Source organism: Mus caroli, unplaced genomic scaffold (assembly GCF_978045245.1).
Source record: "Mus caroli unplaced genomic scaffold, Mus_caroli_1 scaffold_2, whole genome shotgun sequence".
Taxonomy (NCBI): domain Eukaryota; kingdom Metazoa; phylum Chordata; class Mammalia; order Rodentia; family Muridae; genus Mus; species Mus caroli.
Genome location: NW_028227257.1, coordinates 22,602,583 through 22,626,339, shown reverse-complemented (window position 1 = coordinate 22,626,339; position 23,757 = coordinate 22,602,583). Strand labels below are relative to the sequence as shown.

General features: G+C 43.2%; 1 protein-coding gene across 5 annotated transcripts in view; it reads right to left on the bottom strand.

Moving 5' to 3' along the window:
- The window catches only part of LOC110309491 (protein NDRG3), a 64,960-nt gene that overhangs the window by 35,457 nt on the left and 5,746 nt on the right, over positions 1–23,757 (bottom strand). For all 5 annotated transcript variants that reach the window (XM_021182192.2, XM_021182218.3, XM_085832788.1 and 2 more), the window contains exon 2: positions 6,883–6,984. In XM_021182192.2, the coding sequence (XP_021037851.1) occupies positions 6,883–6,939 (57 nt within the window). In that variant the 5' untranslated portion in view covers positions 6,940–6,984. The remainder of the gene's footprint in view (positions 1–6,882; positions 6,985–23,757) is intronic.

Below are 23,757 nucleotides of genomic sequence, written 5' to 3'. Positions count from 1 at the left end.
TTCCTCAGCAAACCATTCTCTGAGAAGAAATATGTTCAAGCTGATAATCCAAGATACGAATGAAAATCCTATATATGCTTTAAGCATCTATACCAGCTATATTTTCAAAAATAACATACTTCCTAATAAATCCTAAATAAATGCTAATAAATGCTAAGACTGTTGTCTATAATGAAGTAATCACCCGTAGCCTGATGGAAAATACAATTTCAACTTCTGAAGCTGACATCGATACTATGCACTGTTAGGCTAATGTTACAGGTCACAGACTCCTGCATTAAAAAACTCTTGGGTTGGAGGGATGGTTTAGCAACTAAAAGCACTAACTAATCTTCCAGAGGACCTGGGTTCAGGTCCCAGCACCCACATGGCAGCTCACAACTGTCTGTAACTCCTGTCCCAGGGCATCTGACCCCTCACGTATGTAGGAAAAACACCAGTGTAAGTAAAATAAATAGATAATTTTTTTAAAAAATTCCTTGGGCTCTCAGATAGGTTGTGACTATGGTTTCATCTCTCCTTACCATCTCCTGTTTCTTGAAATTGGTTGTCAGCCACTCAGTCTGTTGTGTTGGCATTAATAACTGCTTGAACACACTCCTTGCCCAAGGTCACTTCAGTCATTTCTGACAACAGTTTTGACAATTGCTCTTGGAACACTAAGATATGCCCATCCTCTAGTTCATAACAGACTAGCACCCTAGAATAGTATCTAATGGAAGTTGTCAACAAATGTAAGTTTAACTGCGGACACCAAGTGGGGAAGTGCTGGAGAAGAAGCCCAGGGCCTCGTACTCACGAGATGAATACGCTACCATCAAGCTATGCCCCCACACTTTTCTTTTTCTTTCTTTTTGCCATAGTTAAGTTTTTTTCCTTCAAAGCATACTCTATCTCCTCATTCCCAGAAACTTACTACGCGGTAATCAAGTTCTCACTGGCCAAGGCCAAGAGTTAGATCAGCAGGGGCATCCTAAACCCTCCTCCAATTAACCTTACTCTGTCTCTTATCATTTCCCTGAGACAGGATTCATGCCCTCATTTTTTCTTGGAATTTTTTCATAATCTCAGATTCCAAGAAAGCAACACTACCCACATGGAGTCTGGAGCACAGAAAGTAAACACTGTGGGCTCCCCCGGAAATGCTAGGGACTCAGGTGCTGACTGCCCTCTGACACTCACTGTGCCTTCTTTTCCAATCCCTTCCTGACACTCTAGATACCCAGCCTTTAACCAGTAACCCACCAGGCAGGCCAGACCTTCTGAAACCTTTATTAGATTTTAAGAATGTTATTATTGCATGTGTGTGCATGACTGGAAGAGGAGGGATATGTGTAGCACTGTCCGCTTATGGAGGTCAGAGGACAAAGTGTAGCTGGTTCTCTTCTCCCACCTTTACTTGGGTTTGGGGATCAAACTCAGGTCATCAGGCCTATACAACATGTGCTGCTAGAGGCTGAGTCTCATGACCTTCCGGCCCCCCGTGCCCCACGCTGCACACACCTTTTCAAAAAGGAACCCTGATACACAAACTTTTCTGTTTCTGTTCTCCTGGAGCTTACAAACATGCTGCTCCCAGGGGCTGGAAAGATGGCTCAGCACTTACTAGTGCTTGCTGCTGCTCTTCCAGAAGTCCCAGGTTCAATTCCTAACACCCACATGACAGCTCACAAGTATCTCTAACTACGGTTTGGGGAGGATCCAATGCCATCTTCTGGTCTCTGTGGACATGAGGCACACAAGTGGTGCATAGACATACATGCAAACAGAACAACCATATCAATTAAAAAATTATTTTTAAGTTGATCCCAGAGTTCTTCCTCTTACAATTAATTTTATACACACCCCCTTCCCCTTTGCTTATGTGTCTAGTCTTTAGTAAAAAAACAACAAACCTTAAACCACACTATGGGCTATTTCATGATTTACTATAATAACCAACATAAAGCAAACAGATTGTTCGGCTCATCCCCCTGGGTATTTATTCCTCTTTCTGATATATCTTCAGCGCTTCCTATGTGGTTTCTTCAGACCTGGCTTTTGGCTTTCAGTAGACTCTGTAATATCTAAAGCCACAGTAGGCAGACTAAAAGTCAGGGAGCGAGAAGCATGATGGGCTCTCCCGCTTGGCATGAGATCTTCTGGGTGAGGTGGCTGGACAGCCTAACAAGCAGATGGTGAGAAGAGCACCAGACCCCTAGATCAAGGTCAAAGTTAAATGTTAGATGTGTGGGCTGGACAGGTAGCTCAGCAGTTTAAGAGCAGTGACTGCTCTTCCAGAGGACCAAGGTTCAAATCCCAGCATTTGAATGGCAAGTCACAACTGTCTGTAACTCCAGTTCCAGAGGATAGGACACTCTCACACAGACATGCATGCAGACAAAACACTGATGCACATGATAGATAGATAGATAGATAGATAGATAGATAGATAGATAGATAATTTTTTAAAAGTTAACGGTGCTAGGTACTAGTCTGGGCTCTAACACTTTAATAGACTCGGGCTTTGGACCAGGTATAAGCCTCATCTGTAAAACAGCTGAGTATTTGGCAAGAGGTCAGAAGAATAACACAATATTTGGTAGGTTTATTTGTTTTGTTTTATTTTGTTTTGTTTTTTGATGAGATAGAGTCTCTCTACATAGCCCTGGCTATCCTGGTACTAGCTCTGTAGACCAGGCTGGCCTTGAACTCAGAGATCCACCAGCCTCTGCCTTCTGTGTGCCAGGATTAAAGGTGTGCACCATCATACCCAGTTGGAGAATAATAAAAATATTTCTAAAAATACTCTGAAAATGGCTAAATACTTTTTTGAGACAGAGTCTTATTATGTAGCCCTGGCTAGCCTGGAGCTCATTATGCAGCCCAGACTAGCCTCAGACTCTTGACAGCCTTCTTGCCTCTGCCCTCTAAGTACTAGGATTTCAGGGGTGGGCCTGGCTTTCCTTTTTCTTTTAAAACAGGGTCTTGCTATGTAATCTAGGGCTTAGTCTTCTCTTATCTCAGCTTTCTAAGCACTGGTATTATAGTTCTGTACTACCACATTTATAATGTTGTTTGAGGGGAAAAAAACACTCATATATCTATACGTTCTGCTTTGGTGGTTACTTCTTTTCATTACTGGAGCCAAAATAAACATGGCAAATTCACCCACTTCTTGACAATTCTGAGCTATAGACAAAATTACAGTCATACTAAAATAAAAATGGGAAGAATACCAACAAGTTATAAGACAAGTTAACATGAGCTTCTCTTAAAATATATGGAAAATGCTTCCTTATGGTCACCCCAGGACACATTTCCCTGTAACAGGGTCTGTGTACATTCCCTTTAGCTCCCTGAAGCCTGAAAGGGTTTGGCAATATCTTATGCTAAGAGCAAAGTATCAAGTGAAAGACGGGGTAAAATAATATACGTTTCTAGGTTGTTCCTTAAAGAGACAAGAAAAGTCACACTGGCCAAGTCTAGATGGTCACACAGGCGGGCAGAACATTTCAGAATAGGAAAACCTTGGGCTTCAGACCCAGCTCTACCATTTACTGACTGAGCAAGCTGGCCTATCAATCAGATATTGTCATCTGTTACGTAAAGATTATAGTACTTTAAAGAGAAATCTGAGCATTAAGAGAGAATGCATGTAAAGCACTTGGCACATAAAAGTACTTAGTAAATGAACAATAGCAGGATAGCCCATACTCCATAATGAAGAAAGGGAGAAGGGAGGAAACCGAGGTGGGGTGGTGGAAGGGACAGGGAGGCCAAACAACAACAAAGCTTCTTAAGGCGTCTACTCATTCCAATCCAGAGGCTTCCTCTTAATACCAGTGGGCATCATTCATGGACTTTGCACCCCATTGAGCAATATCTAGAGACCTTTTTAGTCGTCACCACTGGGTGGGGGGTTAGGGAGAGGCTTTAGCATCTAGTGGACACAGGCTGAAGTTGTTGCTAAACATTCTACAATGCATAGAACGGTGTCCTAAACAACATCCAGTCCAAACACCAGTGCCAATACGGAGAAATCTTGCAAACAGTACCTGGAACCCAATCTTGCCAGCCACTTCCTTCTTAGCTTTAGTTCACTCAGCAATACAGAAACTTCCTTCTCTGTGCTCTCTATCTCACAGAGCCATCCAGAGCATCAAATGACACCATGGGAGGAGAGGCATTTTCCTCATCATCTTCTTTTACAACATGTACAAAAGTACCAACTCACTGGGCAGAGCTGACAGTTTTCAAACGCCAGGGAATCCCAGCAGTCAGGAAGGTGGAGGGCTAGCTAAGGAGTCAGTCAGTAGTCCTTGACAACGCCATTGTTCAAAGGGGACTCTTGCCTGCTCAGTCAGAACATGGGGCGTTCGTGAATGGTAACTGGGACAGGAACATGTCTCAGGGAGAAAGGAGCAAGATGGAATGTGTGAAGTGCATGGGAGCAGGACAGCACATGGAAGAGAGCCCGGAGGCCGTTAGGGAGTGGGGCTTTGCTTGGAGTCAGTCTATTTGGCCACAATGAACTACAACAACAGAAAGTGGATTCCTCACAGTTTTGGAAGCTGCAAGGTTTAAGACAGAGGTTTCAGTTTCTGAGAAGGGCTCTCTTCCTGCTTTACAAATGGCTGCCTTCTTCCTAAGTCCTCACACAGTAACAAGAAGAGGCCACCAACCCATCAGAGTAGGCTCTGTCTTTCTGCTCTTACTGAACTTTAATCACGTCTATAAAAGTCTGTCTTAGTTTTGTACTGTTGCTGTAATAATAATAATAAAAGAAAAAAGAAAAGAAAAAGAAAAACCCTGACAAAAGGAACTTGGGAGAGGAAGGTTTTATTTTAGCTCACAAACCATAGCAGCTGAGTAGTCAAGGTGGCAGGAACTTGAAACAGCCAGTCCCAGTCCCAGTCAGTCCCAGCCCCAGTCAGTCAGTCCCAGCCCCAGTCAGTCAGTCCCAGCCCAGTCCAGGGCAGAGGCGTGTACACACACAGCAGCCAGTGCTCAGCTCACTTCTTTTTCATGCAATACAGGACCCAACCCCAGACAACGGTGCTGCCTACTGCTAGGCTATCTTCCCACATCACTTAGTATAATCAAGACAAACCCCAGTCATGCCCACAGACCATCCTAAGCTAGATAATCAATCCCAAAAGACAGCCTTCCCAGGTGATCCTAGATCACATCAAGTTGACAATTAAAACTGACCATCACAGGGCTTCCTCTCCAAAAGTCACATGTGGTGGAGGCTAAAGTTTCAGTGTGTAAAATTGGGGGGACAGAATTCACTCTGTAACATTCAAGCAAATATGATAGCTATGCCCTTATCTGTAAGTAGCTTAGGGGCTGAGCACAACCAGGATTCCTTTGTTTAATCCTCAGTACCAACAAAACAACTACACTATATCCCAGACCAGTTCCGTAAGGCGTCAGTAAGAAGGCACAGCTTGGCATTAGTGACTCTTTACATCTCCACAGGTAGTTCCAACCAGCAACCAAACCTGAGTCCTGCTGGCACCGTCTTTACCCCTGAGACTGGTCTGGAGCTGGGGTCTGGGATCTGCATTGGTAAGCACTCCCCTACCTGCTTCTGAGGGCAGGTTACTTCCTTGCTGAAACTAACCTGTCTGCTTTCTCCTGCCCCGAGAATACTCATCTGTGGCCAGACCTGAGCTTTGTAACTATAGATTTTACTATCTCCCTCTTCTTTGTGGTACAGTCCTTCATATACACAGAAAAATGGTATTTAATGAGTAGAGATTTATGGAAACACTGTGGGGGGCAGTCAGCAGAAGTCAAGAAGGTGTTTAAAAAGTACAGACTGCCAAAGGAGAGAACATTAAAGTCTAGTGAAAGTCAAAGGAAGGAGTGACAGAGAGAAAAGGTCACAGGGAAGAGGGTGGGGCTGCCAGGATGCAATATAAGTCAGAAAAAATATAAGTCAGTAGAGTTAAGATGTTATAAAGGGCCTTGCTTTGGACAGAGAGAGAAGCTAGCATTGATATCTTTTGGTGCGCTCTCTCATCCCTTCTCGCCTACCAGCCTAACCACACCCTCTCCATTCTTTCCTCTAAGAATGTGGTAGACTAACACCGGCTAGAAAGTATTTAACAGAGCATTAGGACAGTAAGCCAAAAGAACAGTGTAGGAAAGAGTTTCTGATATGCACACTGAACAGGGAGGGACAAGAAAGATCTGCTGAGTTCTAGTGGCTTTCAAGTATGCCACTCATCATGAAATTCTCCAACACCAAGATAAAATGAGGCACACTCTGCTGGATGTGGCGGTGCACACCTTTAATCCCAGCACTCGGGAGGCAGAGGCAGGCAGATTTCTGAGTTTGAGGCCAGCCTGGTCTACAAAGTGAGTTCCAGGACAGCCAGGGCTATACAGAGAAACCCTGTCTCGAAAAACCAACCAACCAACCAAACAAACAAACAAAACCAAACACCTTTACTACCAAAAAATAAGGTAAACTCCTGACAGCTATCTCTGACGAAAATGGTCACATTGCAGACTCAGCAAACTTTTGAGAGAGCACTGGAGCCTGTACACATCACTAGCCATGCATGTTAAAATCTCCTTATAGAATCTAAAAGTCAATCATTTGGATCCTAACAAATACCACCTTGACACTTTCTATTTAAGTTGGTTGTATTATTTTTTTTCCTTTCTATAAGATAGAAAAACTTCAAAAAACAAATGAACGAATTTGCCTATGGAAAACAAAGGGCCAGGGAGACATCAAAGAGTAGGTTAGGAAATGAGTTTTTAAAAGTATCCCCATCAATAAGAATCAGCTAAGTATTTTACTTAGTAGTCTCATATGTAAAAAGTTAATTAATAGCACAAGAAAACCATCTATACATATTTGAGCTAAAACAAAACAGACGTTACCTTATCATTTAGAAGTGGTTTGATCTCTGTGAGTTGAACATCCTGAAGTTCATCCATGAGGATGGCTCAGAGTAGATGAGTCTCAAGGATGAACCAGGAACTCTGAAACAGAAGAGAAGGAAGAGGAAACATGCTTACGCTGGTATTGGAAACACGACATCATCCATTCAGATACTGGACTTTCCTCCATGTACACCATGTACTGCACAGGGCACAGCAGACGCACAGTGGAGGCAGACGGGCTCTCAAATGGCCTGTTGTTCTTCCCCTCTAGTATTCATACCTTTGCGCCCCACACCCCACCCCTGAGTGTGGGGCAGGATCTATGTCTTGCTTTTGACTAACAGAATGAGGGAAATAAGAACGTACATGAGTGCTTTCATGTGGTACATTACAAAGTATTTAAACACCTGTCTTGCTGCCCCGCTGGTTGCATTGAGCCAGCTAGCATACTAGAAGAGAGCCATGTGGCAGGGAACTAAGGGCAGCTTCCCGTAAGACAGCAAAGGGAGGGAGGGGAAGGACAGAAAGTAACTGAGACAGTCGGTTCAATAATCTCTACAAGAAACTGAATACTGCCAGCAAGCACATGACGCTGGAGATAGCTTCCTTCCCAGTGGGGACTCAGTTGAAAGAACCCTGATACCTTGTTTGAAGCCTCAGCAAGGACACATGACACCTTGAGATAATAAAGGTGTGTTGTCTTAGGTTACTATGTCTGTGGTGGTATTTTAAACAGAGAACAATAAATACAATAGTTTTTGCAGTCTGCAGTGTATATTGTGGTTCCTAAAGATGGGCAAGAGAACAATATTCTCAGAATTATGCTTCTGGAAGCAACGATGTGGAGAGAGGATTAAGGAAGGCAACAGCTGAAAGTTAATGATATAGAATAGGACCCTGAACTGGCTGGTTTTGTTTGTCAACTTGACACAAGCTGGAGTTATCACAGAGTAAGGAGCCTCCCTTAAGGAAATGCCTCCATGAGATCCAACTGTAAGGCATTTTCTCAATTAATGATCAAGTGGGGAGGGCCCACTGTGGGTGGTGCCATCCCTGGGCTGGTAGTCTTAGGTTCTAATAAGAAAGCAAGCTGAACAAGCCAGGGAAAGCAAGCCAATAAGGAACATATCTCAATGGCCTCTGCATCAGCTCCTGCTTTCTGGCCTGCTTGAGTTCCAGTCCTGACTTCCTTTGGTGATGAACAGCAATGTGGAAGTGTAAGCTGAATAAACCCTTTCCTCCCCAACTTGCTTCTTGGTCATGATGTTTGTGCAGGAATAGAAACCCTGACTAAGACAGACCCTAAATTAGTAATGACAAGGGCAGCGAAAACAAATCAACAACTCTACTGAGGAATCTCAGTGTAATAAGGAGAATGGTAGCTGACCTGAGATGACCTTCTAAGAGTCCACTATCCTTGATACTTGATATTCACACTCACATGTAATCACCCACCTGAACAAATCAGGAATGTCGTACATTACTCATAGAACATAAGCGAAGTGATAAAATGTGACTTTTTAGAGTTCCCTTACATGGGCATTTTAGTTTCTGTGATTTCTATCACCAAGGGAGAAAACTAGTGTATCATTAGGGCACACACAGACCTCTGGAGGTCCACGGAGAGGAACCAACACACCAATACTAACCTGCTAGCCACATGAGTGATCTTGCAAATGAAGTCTAAAGCCTCAGTCAGAGCTTAGATGTCTAAGCCATAGAAACACCTGACTGCAACCATATGAGACACTGGCCAAATTGTACTGTCAAGGCATTCTGGGTTCCTGACCCACAGAAACTATAAAAGGTAATAAATAATTTTATTTCAAAAGGATATGTTCTACAGCAATAAGTAGCCAGTAAGGAGGACCACACTGTGGAGTTCAAAGAAAGGAAGGTGGCTGAGGGAGATGAGGCAACTAAGCACAAAGCCTTCCTTCAGCCCAGCGTACAGCCCTGCATAGGCTGTAAGCACTGGATACTGCAGCCACAAGGTTCTCCCTCTGTGGAGAAAACACCACACTTTGTTCCTTCTTTCTTGTCCCTGGACCTATCAGAGCAGGAAAAAACCCTAACTCAATGATCTTGAATTGTGGCCATTCAACACCACTTACTGGAAAGCTCCTGTGCAAAGCACTAGGAAAGATCAGAGTGTCTCTTCCTCCTAGGATCTTACAGAACAGCAGAGATGACTATGGTCTCTAAAATGACAAATATAAAGAATAGACAAGAGTCCTAGGTGGGAACAATCACTTCTAACCTGTGAGAATTAAGACAACTTCCAAAAGAGACAACTGGTGTGCTATAGATGCTTGACAGATGCTGGAATTATACCCCGATTAAACCCACGGTGGACAGAAATTATGCTCAAATGATTTCATACATCTATTCTAGTAAAGATCATGGCTTACAGTGCAGCACACCGCAGGTATCTGCTGCTGTCCCCCATGCTTACGTGGCTGTCTGGTGATATGGTTGCTGCCTCTGTCTAGCATGACAAGAGGCCTAGAGCTACATATCATTTGCTCAAGAGACAGAAACTCAAGGCTCCAAAGGTATAAGTAATTTTCTAGCATGGATGTGGCCCTGGGTTCAATGTCCATCTTTAAAAAAAAAAAATGTCTGAGACATCTCTATTCATTTTGTGTTTATTAATCATACAATAAACTGTGGCTGCATTCCATTTGGACTTTATATGGTCATTCAGACCATGTGAAAATAATAGAATGATGAAGAGATACTTTACTTACAGTTCTTCCATGGAAGGATAACCATTTACCTCTACTAGCAAGGCAGAGGCAGGGGGATCAAAAGCTTGATGCCATCCTGGGCTCCACAGAAAGAACCTGCCTCAAAGCACGGATCTTCCTTTATTCCCATGATGTTCTCTTTTCTCATGTAAAACGATGATATCCTGGCATTGTTTTTCTATACCACCTACCAGTTCAATTCATTCACAACAAAGCAGCACAAACTTCATTGTGGGTGCGTCAGGCCTCACGTCCAAAGTCAAGCATCTGTATCCCTGCATTTTTTGTTTGTTTTCTAAGGCAGGGTTTCAAATACCCCAGGCTAACCTCAAACCTGGTATGCATCTGAGACTTTCTTTGAACTACCGATCCTCCCGCTTCTAAGTGGTGGGACTGCAGGCAGGTGTCGCCATGCTCAACCATCTCCTGTTTCTATGATAAAACAAAATGAGATGACTGTGCCAGTATACACTTAAGAGGCATACTAAAGAAGACTGTCCTCTAGCTGGGCAGACTAAGGAAGGGATGCTACAGCGGTTCCAGGATTATGAGGGAACGCAGTGAATTCTCTTTTTTTCCTTAGTTCCTACCACTCTGAGCCCTTCCCGGTGAGCAGTTTTATAAGATCTATGAGTAAAGGAAGATCACGTGGTGGAAAACTCCATCTCCAGATCCCTCAGCTGCACAGACTGGCTCCCTCCTGGGGATGTGGCCTGCAGTTCCGGCATCTGCTGCCAGGTTCCATCCTGGCACAAAGAGGTACTGATATTTTTAAAAGGCTGGGAAAGCTTTCATAAGCTACAGTAGACAGTAAATGTCTGCCCTCTTTCCTAGTCTTGAGAAGAAGTATGAAGAGTGTATTTTGACAAGCACCCTTCGACTGAAGGAACAGGAAAGGGCAACATAGGCACCAACTCCATGCCAGGACGTCTCTCACATCAATCTCCCAGGAAGACATCTTCATTTACTCTATAGATGAGAAACCTAGGCTTGGACCTGTTTTCTGAAATTCCACATGTAAGGGATTAGGAAATGTCTCCACTATACCATAGCATCTATCCAGTCCCACCAGCCGGTTATGGGAACCTGGATCAGTTCCTTCCTCCCCACCCACACAGTGGCACCCCATGAGACAAATTTGATGGAAGCCTAAAGCAATCCTATACATATCAACAATGACTCAGACCCCTTGGAAATGCAGGTTTGAGTCATCACTCCAGGATAAGAACTCATTCTTTCAAGAGCTAATTAAGTCAAGGAGAATATGAAATAACTAAAGAAGGGAATTAATTTCCAGCTATTTCTTGGCAGCCTTGTTTTAAAAACAAGGGCTACTTCTCACTTCTTGAAATAGTGTGCTTCAACCTTTCATGTACACTCTCCTGGGGCTTCTATCAGTTTTAAGGGATAACGGCGGAGCATGTGATCCATCACTAAGGATCAGGATCCTCTGAGATGAGAGAGTGATCACTGACAGCATTAATAGAGATAGAGCTCTCTTAGTTCATCCTGCCATCTCCCCCAAAAGAATACATCCAGTGTTTTTTATATAATAAACTACATGGATCTTAAAAAAGACTCAACAGGCCAGATCAACCAGGAGAATATACCAGACAGAAGAGTTCGACCCAGCTGAGAGTGAGTCTGTCAAGCAGCTGGAATTACAAATGTAAAGAATAAAGGAGTGACTAGGGGTGATGCTCAGTGCTAGAGCACCAGCCCAGCACACACAGGGCCTGAGCTTCAGCACCTCTGAGAAATGAACATCAGTTAAAATAATGGGAAATTAAAAGTTGATTTAAACATGGCACAAGGTCAGGGAAGAAACAGGTTTTTGTCAAAGTTTCTAGTTAAGGGAGAGAAAAGAATGATGACCCAAATGCATGGAAATGGAGGAACTGAAAAAAAAAAAAAAGCAACAGACATTAATGAACATTTCAGTTTTAAGTCAGGAACCAGAGAGACCTGAGTTCAAGAGTGAGAACTACAGACCCTGGGCTCTTCAGAAGGACAAGTGAGTGACGGAGATAAAAAGAAAACATTCAGAGGCACAGGAGGAAAAGCAGAAACATGGTGCCAAAGCAGTCAAGGGAAAAAGGTTTACGTTGTAGGGGAGAAAACTGGAATGATGGAAAGGAAGGGAGAGGCTGAGAACTGGAAAGGCTTCATCCTCTGGCAGGGAACATTAATGGTGTCAAAACCTAGGAAGTTCCGTGGCCTTACTGCAGCTGGGTCTGTGTTGAAGTCCATGACCCATGTCATTCAAGACTTCTGTGATAACCCTGCCTTTGCTCCCACCCCACCCCCCTAAAATAGTAGCAGCCTAAACAGGAAGCCATCGAAGAGAACTCTTTAAAACTGTGATAGGATGCTGAAGTGTCACTCTGTACAATAGATGGTTTCCAGTAGCAGGGTGCGAGGAGGACTCAGCTCCATTTAAGGGGCAGGCTATGGAGAGTCTGACCACATTCCAGTGTGTGTGGGGGTGAACAGAGAAGGACTGGAAAGTGAACATGTTAGGGATATATGATGTGAAATCCCCAAAGAACACACACACACGTTAGAAGGCAAAAAACAAAAAAAAAAACCCTCTTAGGAAGAATAAGGCATGCTATAATATGAACACTAAAGAAACTAAGGCAGAGCCGGGCGTGGTGGCGCACGCCTTTAATCCCAGCACTTGGGAGGCAGAGGCAGGCGGATTTCTGAGTTCGAGGCCAGCCTGGTCTACAAAGTGAGTGCCAGGACAGCCAGGGCTTCACAGAGAAACCCTGTCTCGAAAAACCAAAAAAAAAAAAAAAAAAAGAAACTAAGGCAGGAGAGTGCTCCGACTTCAAGATCAGCTGAGACTACATAAATATGCTGTCTCAAAACATCTGGGTCTGGAGAGATAAATGGCTCAGTGGTTAAGAGCACTGACTGCTCTTCCAGAGGTCCTGAGTTCAATTCCCAGCAACCCTTTGCAATGAGATCTGATGGTCTCTTCTGGTGTGTCTGAAAATAGCAACAATTTATTCACACATACAAAAACAAACAAACAAACAAACAAACAAACCTAAAATCATTTAGGGGCAATGAAGTTCAGTGACCTGTGCTGAGAAAGCCCTGGATTATGTGGATCATCTTTTATAAATTTGGAAAATGGCTGGGCAGTGGTGGCACACACCTTTAATCCCAGCACTTGGGAGGCAGAGGCAGTCAGATTTCTGAGTTTGAGGCCAGCCTGGTCTACAGAGTGAGTTCCAGGACAGCCAGGGCTACACAGAGAAACCCTGTCTCGAAAAAAAAAAAAAAAAAGAAAGAAAAAGAAAAAAGAAAAAAGAAAAAAATTTGAAAAATGTTGTTTCTACATTGAAGTGCAAGAGAAAATGTTACTAGAAGGTGGGGTGAGACAGCAGTGTTTCTTGACACACACAGAACACTAGAAGGGTCTTTAAAGAGCATCAAGACCTGGGATTTTTAAGAAGTTTGGCAAACCTCTGAACAGAAAACACAGAAAAGCACAGGAGTTCTGCTGAAGTGTTGGCGAGACTGCTGTGACTCCCCAGAACACATTAGTGTAACTGTAGAGGCAGGAGCACAGCACAGTGGTAGTGTGCTTATCTAGCATGTGTGGGACATTAGGTTCCATTTCTAGCACCACAAGAAATAAAGTCCAGTGATGCAAAATGCAAGCCTTTGTCCAGTCAGAACGTAGAAGGCTAGAGCCACATGGACCCTTCCAGTCCCAGAGAGTCCATAAGAACACCGGGAGTGTGCTCTAGATATAGGCGGGCCCAGAGAGGGCTGAGGGACACTGGGCATCCTCCCTTTCTGTAAAGGGAAGAACTTAGGCAGAATGATCTTTCGGGCTCCTGGGCAGGACTGACATTCTGAATTCTCTATAAACGCACTTCATATTTTCCTCAGGCCAACCAGTTAGCGACCTAATATGAATCAAGAACTTGGTAAAGGTCACTCAGCAGATCAGCAGACATTTGGTCTGACCCTAAGGGACATGGGAGTCTGCACTGTGAAATTTCAAGTACTTAAAAACATTTTTTTAAAAAGGCAGTAATAAAATACTGTTTTATTTCATAGCTTTCTCCTTGACCAAGGTAATTTGTCATCTTTGGCTTTGTCTGGACGTACTGACACCAAGATACTCATTGGTATTCTAGGGGCAAAGTCAATCACTTTTGGTCTTGGAAAGAATGCAGACAGATTACCAAAACAGAATGAAGGCAGCAAACCAGAGGCACACTAAAGGGGAATGAGCTGGAAGTGGTCAGCTGCAGCCCAGCCGGTCCTGAAACACTTACAGCTAGAAGAGGCAGGAGCACCCAGGTGACTGGATAGAGCCAGGATAGCATGCAGACTCATGCATTCATATTCTCTCATTCTCTCTCTCTCTCTCTCTCTCTCTCATTCCTTCCCTCTCCAGCCCCCTCATTGATTATCACAATGAAAAATAGAGGTACTGGCATGCGAGCTAGAATGGAGATGAAAAAACTGAGACTTAAGAAGACAAACGGGGGCTGGCGAGATGGCTCAGTGGGTAAGAGCACTGACTGCTCTTCCGAAGGTCCTGAGTTCAAATCCCAGCAACCACATGGTGGTTCACAACCATCCGTAAGGAGATCTGATTCCCTCTTCTGGAGTGTCTGAAGATAGCTACAGTGTACTTACATATAATAAATAAATAAGTCTTTAAAAAAGAAGAAGAAGAAGAAGAAGAAGAAGAAGAAGAAGAAGAAGAAGAAGAAGAAGTAGTAGAAGGAGAAGAAGAAGAAGAAGACGACGACGACAACAAACAGACCAACCACTAATAAATGGCTCAGGTGGAACTGAAACTCAAGTTTTCTAACAGCAAATGCTGAGTTATGCCCAGTCTCACACTCGCACACTGCCTCACTGATGATTATAGACAAAGACAGCTCTGGTGTAGGGAGAATGTGTTCTGTGTATCACCATGTTTAGTAATATCCCAGACATTTACAACTGGATGGCTATAACATCCTCCTCCAACAGCTCTAACAATCAAAACTGCCGCCATATAATGCCAAATAACCCCAGTAAGGCATTAATCATCAGTTTAAAGAACTATCAAAGTTTTACCAGGTTAAAATCCTATCAGGGTTCACCAATGGTATTTCTATGTGTGTTCCATTTTACCAAGAAGAAAGAGGGCCACTTCGGCTGTCTTCCATTGCATCTGGTACTTGGAACATAGCATTGGAGCTAAAAGAAGCTTCCCCAGGGCAGAGGCGAGACAACTAAGGGCTAGGATGGCCAAGAGATTCCTGAAGGAGTGAGAACAGTGGATCCTGAAGGGATATGCTTGATTAACTGCAATGCAGGAGGGGACAAATGAGGACACTCAAGGTAAGAAAACACACACACACACACACACACACACACACAATATAGCACTGTAGCTTTGAGAGAAGACAGGCTACAGAGGAAACTGAGACAGAAAAAAAAGGGCACACGACCACTTTTTTGCATGGACAACACTGATGGTTTCTAGAAAGAGTGACTCGGAAGCTTAGCTTTACCAATTGTTTGAAACTTGGTCATCTTTGCCAGGCGTGGATAATCCCTTAATCTCACCACTGGAAAGGCAAAGGCAGACGGATTGCTGTCAGTTTGATGCCAGCTTTGTCTTTATAGTGAGTTCAAGCTAGCCACAACTACATGGTGAATCCGTGTTCAAACAAACAAACAAACAAACAAACAAAACAACAGAATAAAACCCAAAGAATAAACACCAACCTCACTCCTCGATTCCATCTCCACAGCTCCATTCAGATCCTGCACCAGCCAGCCTGAGGCAGGCTACAATCTCACCTCAAACACGATCACATGGCAAAAACACAACTATATGAAAGAGAAGATAATGTTTCCCCCCAAACCCAGCACTCCTATAGAAATGTTCTCCAATAAGAATTACTTCGATGAACTCTAGAACACAAAATTTAAAAGAACAATGATAAACATAATTTTAAAACATTCAAGGGGTTTAAAAGGGACATGAGCAAACACTTCAGTGAACCTAAAGAAGATGAAATAATTCTTAGTGAAGTCCAAGAAAACACAAGTGTAAGGCTGAGTAAAATGATAAAGACAATTCAGGATCAGAAAACTGAATTCAGTACATAGATAGAAATCCTGAAGCTAACATGAGATGGATGAAAAATTCAATAGCCCAGTTAGAAAACTCAAGGGAAGCCTTATCATAGGATGGATGAAGTAGAAGGCAGAGTATCAGGGCTTGAAAATAAAGTACAGCAATTAGACATTAAAACAAACAATAAAAAAACCCAACAAAAACAAACCAAAAACCCATAGAAGAAACATGCAGGAAATCTGAGGCACAATGAAAAGACAAAACCTGCTCTTGCTCTCTTGCCTTCTTGCTCTAGCTCTGTCCTCTCACTGCTTCCCTCTCTCTCTACACTCCCCCCACCCCCCGACCCCCTCACAGCTCACAGCTGGTCTCTACTCCTCTATTCTCTCTGCCTTTCTCTATCTCTACCACCCTCTCAACTCCCCTCCCCATGCCCTGAATAAACTCTATTCTGTTTAAAAAAAAAAAGCTGGGCGTGGTGGCGCACGCCTTTAATCCCAGCACTTGGGAGGCAGAGGCAGGCGGATTTCTGAGGTCGAGGCCAGCCTGGTCTACACAGTGAGCTCCAGGACAGCCAGGGCTACACAGAGAAACCCTGTCTCGAAAAACCAAAAAAAAAAAAAAAAAAAAAAAAAAAGACCAAATCTTTTAATTATAAGCATAGAAGAAGGAGGGGAAGGAGGAGGAGGAAGAAGAAAGAGAATCATCATCATCGACATCTCAGGTCAATGGCATAGACAAGATCTTCAACAGCATCAGAGAAGGAAACTTCCCCTAATCAAGGAAAGACATACAAGAAGCCAACAATACCATAGACAGGAATAGAAAAGAAACTCTCTACAGTATATTATAGTCAAAACTCTAAATATAGCCGGGCAGTGGTGGCACACGCCTTTAATCCCAGCACTTGGGAGGTACAGGCAGGTGGATTTCTGAATTCGAGGCCAGCCTGGTCTACAAAGTGAGTTCCAGGACAGCCAGGGCTACACAGAGAAACCCTGTCTGGAAAAACCAACCAACCAACCAAACAAACAAACCAAAAAAACCTCTAAATATACAGAATAAAGAAAGAGTATTGAATACTGCAAGAGAAAAACCACACGTGCACATCAAAGAACATGCTCTAGACTAACAGCTAATGTCTCAATAGAAACTTTAAAAGCTGCAAGAGCCTGGAGCAATGTGCCTGAAATTCTAAAAAAGCACAAATGCCAACCTAGAGTACTGTGCCCAGAAAAACGATCTTCCACAGTTGAAGGAAAAAGAAAAACTTTCCATGACACGGTCTAAAAGAATTCCTGCCCACCACCCCAGCTCTACAGAGACTACTGGAAACAACACTCTAGGGTGAAGAGGGGAGGAAGCGGAGCCAGGAGACAGAGAAAGGAAACAGAGCAAGCATGGTCACTGAAACACCAAACAGGACGAAGAACAGAAACGGCACAACAACAAAATAATAATGGCAGCCAACACACACCTGTCAGTAATAACTTTATATACTCGTGGCCCCAACTCTCCAATAAAAAAATATATATAGATAAATATAGCTCTTTTCCTTACCAACAAAGTTTCTTTTTACAACATATGGGAAAGATGGAAACTATTACAGAAACCTACAACTGGAGAGATGGCTTAATGGTTAAGAGCACTGGCTGTTCTTCCTCTGGACCCCAGTTCAACTCCCAGTGCCCGCACAGCAGCTTACCATGGTCCTTAACTCCAGTCCCAGTAAATCGAGCAGAACTCTCTTATGGCACATACAGAAATGCAAACAAACCACTCAAACACAAAATAAAAACAAACCTGTTTTTTATTTTTAAATTTTTATTTTTCAACATTTTACTTTTATTTACGCATATGTATGTGTTAGCATGCACATGTACTTGTGCCTGTGGATGCCAGAAGAGAGCACCGAATCTCCAGGAACTGAGTTCCAGGCAGTTGTGAGCTGCCTGCTGTGGGTTCAAGAACAGAACTCAGGTCATCTGCAAGAGCACCTAACTACTGAGCTACTTTTTCAGTTCCTTAAATAAATCCCAGCAGAGGCAGGTAAATCTCTGAGTTCAAAGCCAGCATGGTTTATTCAGTGATACTCAGTCTCAGAAAACAAACAAAACAAACCACCAACCAGATAGGCAAATAAACCTACAACTGGTCGAAATGCAGAGAACAAACTGAGTTGGTGCTCAACGTCTTTTAATATATCTACAATCCAACTCCTACACCCAAGACTCAAGGAACCTCACCAAAGAGGGGGCAGAGAGACTAAGAGCCAGACAGCCAGGATACCTGCTGCTAGACAGTATGTTCTAGACACGACAGGGAAGGTACACCCGTGAAATCCCAACAATATATAGTTGCCTAAACAAGACACGTGTGAGTATGCTTGGCCCAGGGAGTGGCACTATTTGGAGGTGTGGCCTTGTTGGAGTAGGTGTGGTCTTGGAAGAAGTGTAAGGGATGAGCTTTGAGACCCTCCTCCTAGCTGTCTGGAAACAGTCTGCCACTGGCTTCCTTTGGATGAAGATGTATTACTCTTAGCTCCTCCAATAAGTACCATGGCTGCCTGGATTCTGCCATGTTTCTCGACATGATGATAATGGAACCTCTGAACCTGTAAGCCAGCCCCAGTTAAATGTTGTCCTTTATAAGAGTTGCCTTGGTCATGGTGTCTCTTCACAGCAGTAAAGCCCTAACTAAGACAACATGCGTAATGACAACAGAAGTTGACATGTTAGATGGGGGAAATCTCATAAGACCCACACTAGATGAAGAGCTACTGGAAATCAATGGCTGCTGAGGGAGGAACATTCAGTTTTTTCTAGGGACAAACTCCCTGATAAGTTATTTAATCCAAAGTAATCAGCCCTAAACAGACATACATAAGGACAACACTAAATGGACTAACCAGGCTGTGTGTGTATATTTATAGATATAAGAGATTATTACTATTATTCTTATTATAGAAGAGAACATAAATTTTAGGAGTTGTGAGAAGATACAAGAGCTAGAGGGAGAAGAGGAACAAGCAGACATTATGCAAATACAATACTAGGGTATGAAATTCTTATAAATTTAAATATTTAAGTTAAAAGCACACAAAATCCTTGTTCATATTGTTTACAGTTTTCTTAGCTATAGTTGGACCTGGGAGCTTTAAAGAATATCAATACATGGCCTCAATCCGAAAGATCATTTTAATTGTTTGGGGCAGGGCTTAAGCATTTTTTTTAAAAAGCTCTTTGGGTAATTCTTAACCAGGGCTAAGAAGCACTGGTCTTCAGCAGTGACCCCCTTCCTCCAATAAGGAAAGAGACACAGAAAATTTAACCAGGCTCATGCACCTGACTGTGTATGGGGCTAAGACCACTGTTTAGACACCACGCCCAGATTCTGGAAGGTATTCTAGGACACTGGGCTACATTCCATACAGCTATAAGAAACACAATTATATGATGACTTGGCTCTTAAGTTCTGTCAGGCTTAAAGCCCGAATTAATCTAATCATGAAACCATTGACTTAAGCATCCTCCCAAGTATCTAGGATAATGGATGTTGGTTTCACTGCTGTCTCCTGGGGGCCCTTAAGGGAGCAAAGGATCTCGAGAGACCGCCTGAGAAGCCAAATAAACAAACCATGGAACAAGCAGGCCTTTAAAAAACCTAGCTCACAGATTATTCCTACACAAATGAAAATGTGGGCCTCTTGCTTACAAGGAGAAATAGTTTCAGAAGCTGCCTTCCTCCCTACATAAGCAAAAGAGGGGAGTGAAGGTCAAAGGCAGCTGTTGAGGTATACCCACAGATCTTCATTCTAACAGGAAATAAGCTTGCTTCTCCTTGGCCCTGGATAAGGTCAACCACACCCCTCATAACAGACCCACCCTTTTGCTGGGTCATTCTTGGGCTCTGGCAGCAGGTGGGAAGTAGACTTGCGGGGACTGCCAAGTTGGAAATCTGAGTCTGCTCTATGTGCTCATTGTATTCATTCCAGGGTCTTGATACAGATAACTGCTAGGACACAGCAATCCCCACAGACGGATCTTGTTAATTACAGACTCCCAACCAGCAGGGAGCTTTCTAACATAGGGTTTATCTAAAGCAACTCCAGCGCCAGATGCACACCCTTCTGCCTTCCCCTCTTGAAGGACGCAGCTCAAGACATTAGGGAAGCTGCTGTTGGCAAGGCCTGGTACGGAGCTTGGAAGAGCTCCGGGTTCCTACCAGCTAAAGGCAGAATCCCTGAAAACAATCCGTTCCTTTCTACAGTCTGAATGGACAAACAAGGACAAACAACAGCCCTGAAGGCAGTACTTTGTGTTCATACCTGCCAGTTAGAGTGCTTTCCCTATGTCAGGTACCAGAATCATCACTTTATCCATTCATTATTTTATTAAAGATTTATTTATTTATTTAATGTATGTGAGTACGGCTGTACAGATGGTTGTGAGCCTTCATGTGGCTGTTGGGAATTGAATTTTAGGACCTCTGCTCACTCTGGTCGACCTCACTCACCCAGTCTCTGTTTTATTTATTCGAGCCCAAAGATTTATTTATTATTATAAATAGGTATACTGTAGCTGTCTTCAGACACTCCAGAAGAGGGCATCAGATCTCACTACGAGTGGTTGTGAGCCACCATGTGGTTGCTGGGATTTGAACTCAGGACTTCAGTAGAGCAGTCAGTGCTCTTACCCACTGAGCCATCTCGCCAGCACCCATTCATTATTTTATGTTATATTCTGACACTTGTAAGCTAAGCATCGTTCCCCCTGACAGATGAAGAAGCTGAGGCACAGCTTAGCTTTGTAATTTGACAGAGGCCACACAGTTAGCAAGCAGCAGAGCAAGGATTTGAACATTAGCATTCTGCATCCAGATCTTGGACAAGTCTCTATTAACAATTTTTCCTGTTTGATGCCAACTGATCACTAATTCTTTTTTATTTTTTCAGGTTTGGTTTCGGTGGCAGTTTGGATGAAAATGGCCCCTACGGACTCATATATTTGAATACTTGGTCCCTGTTGGTGGAACCTTGGGAAAGATCATGAGGTATGGGCTTGTGGAAGAGGTATGTCATTGGGGCTTACAGGTTGCAAAAGTCCACACCATTCCCAGTAAGCTCTCTCTGCCTCTTGGTTGTGACTCAGGATGTGAGCTCTCAGCTGCTGATCTAGTATCATGCCTGCCTGACTGCTGCCATGCTCCCTGCGGTGATGGCCACAGACTCTAACCCTCTGAAACCGTAAGACCCAAATAAACTCTTTTATAAGTTGTCTTGCTCATGGTGTCCTATCACAACAACAGAAAAGTATCTAAGACATTTCTAAAGTCTACTACAAATTTCATGATCAACAAATTTTGAAAACAGAAAAGCAGTATTTAAAACTTTGACTACTATTACAAAGAACATACCAACACCTACCAGGGGTTGCTGGAAAAGCAATCTACCTGTGGGATGTCTAAGGTACTAAGCTACATTCTGGTCCACACTGGTTCAGATCATCTCAACACAGTGACTTTAAAGCAGCAGCACCTTCTAAGGCTGAAGACTGTCAAGAGGAGCTCTGCTCCACCCCAGCTTCTGGACTAAAAAAAACAAAAACCAATAATCTGATCTCTCTGTGCTCTCTGCCAAGTTTTAGAGATTAATGTACAATGTCCCTACCACTAAGCTCTTATAATTTTAAAAAAAGCACTCAATTTTCTTTCTTGATACTGGATATCAAAATTAGGCTCTTGTGCTTAACAAGGACTCTACCAGGCTCATTCCCTTTGTTTGTTTGTTTGTTCCTTTGTTTTTGTTTTGGATACAGGGTTTCTCTGTGTAGCCCTGGTCATCCTAGAATCTTTCTGCAGAGACTGGCTTTGAACTCACAGAGATTTGCCTGCCTCTGCTTCCTGAGTGCAGGGACTAAAAGGCATGCTCTCCACTATGCTCAGCAGGCCATTCACTTTTAACCATGAACTGAAACCCAAGGTATAAAAACACAGAAGTACTGTAGGGATAAAACTGTCACTTCTAACAAACTGTTTTAAACAAATGCTACTTCTTGAAAAAAATTATCACAATTATGATTTAGTAAGAAGCTAACAGTACTTCAACATCTTAAATTATAATTAGAATTGGGAAGCAATTTCATAATGTTTATTATGATCTACTTACTATTTTCCTTATCCTAATTTATTGGATTTATAAGGCTGTCAGCCATCATACTGATCATTCCCTCAAGTGACAGCTATTTCAATAAAAGTTAAAACGGCATCTTCCCTAAGATATACAAAATATATACCAAAAGGTCTTAATGAGTCACCAGATGAACTATAAAGAATGGTTGTATTAGACTACAGACTATGGGCATTAGGTGGTAAAATGACAGTCAAAGCTTGGGGGAAGCCACTCCACACTTAGGAAGTTAATATACCTAAAAACTTATGAGCGCGTGCGTGTGCGCGTGCGTGTGTGTGTGTGCGCGCGTGCGTGTGTGTGTGCGTGTGCGCGTGTGTGTGTGCGTGCGTGTGTGTGTGCGTGTGTGTGCGTGTGTGTGTGCGTGTGCGTGTGTGCGCGTGTGTGCGTGTGTGTGCGCGCGCGTGTGTGTGTGCGTGTGTGTGCGCGTGTGCGTGCGTGTGTGTGCGTGTGTGCGCGTGTGTGTGTGCGTGTGTGTGCGTGCGCGTGTGCGTGTGTGTGCGCGTGTGCGTGTGTGTGCGCGTGTGTGTGTGTGTGTGTGCGTGCGTGTGTGTGTGTGTGCGCGTGTGCGTGTGTGTGCGTGTGTGTGTGTGCGTGTGTGTGTGTGTGTGTGTGCGTGTGCGCGTGTGTGTGTGCGTGTGTGTGTGCGTGTGCGCGCGTGTGTGTGTGTGCGTGTGTGTGTGTGTGTGTGTGTGTGTGTGTGTGTGTGTGCGTGTGCGTGTGTAGACAGCGAGCATGTGGAGGTCAGAAGATAACTCTGTAGAGTCAGTCTCTCCTTTCACCATTATACGTGATCCAGGGATCAAACTCAGATCATTATCTTTGCAGCAAGAGCTTTTACCCACGAAGTCATCTTGTCGGCCCCAGAAAACTAATCTTTTTTTTTTTTTTTTTAAAGAATTATTTATTTATTTTATGTATATGAGTACACTGTAGCTATCTTCAGACACACCAGAAGACAGGCATCAGCTCTCATTACAGATGGTTGTGAGCCACCATGTGGTTGCTGGGAGTTGAACTCAAGACCTTTGGAAGAGCAGTCTGTGCTCTTAACCACTGAGCCATCTCTCCAGCCCCCAGAAAACTAATCTTAATTTACTATATTAAGTCTCTTGGAAAGACAAAAAGTAACACCTACACATAACTAGTTAGGAAGGCTAACAGCTCTATACTACACAGCCCCATATTAGGTTTAATAGCATAGCATTCTCAGTACTGTAATTAATGTTTACATGGAATGCAACTCTGCCCGCCCGCAAGGAAGGCACATTTCCTTCAGAGTGCACCCCTACAGCTAGCAACAATAAATATTTACTTAGGACTAATAACATGTGGAACTCTTTCTGGTGTTATAAGAAACAGAACTTTTCCAAAAGAGAACAACATTCTATGGGTGGGAGGCAAAGGATCAAACCTAGAGCATGGGCTCTACTACTGAGTTATATACCCAGTTCAAAGCAATTCACCTTTCTATTTGATATATCCTCCATATGCCAATTAATTTTATATGAATAAATATGAAAGGAAAGTAATGACAAAATTATTGGCTACTGTTATAAATACAATGAAATAGAGTACTATGTCTAAAGTTTTATTGGTTTTTTTGTCTTTTTGTTTTTTTCATTTAAGAAAGTGAACCCTGGCGGGGGCAGCACTAACACATACCTTTAATCCCATCAGATCTGAGTTCCAGGCCAGCCTGGTCTACAAAGCAAGTTCCAGTACAGCCAGGGCTACACAGAGAAACCCTGTCTCAGAAAACAAAACAAAACAAAACAAAACAAAAAGCCCTGAAACCTATAAATATGTGCTCTCAATCTGGGTAA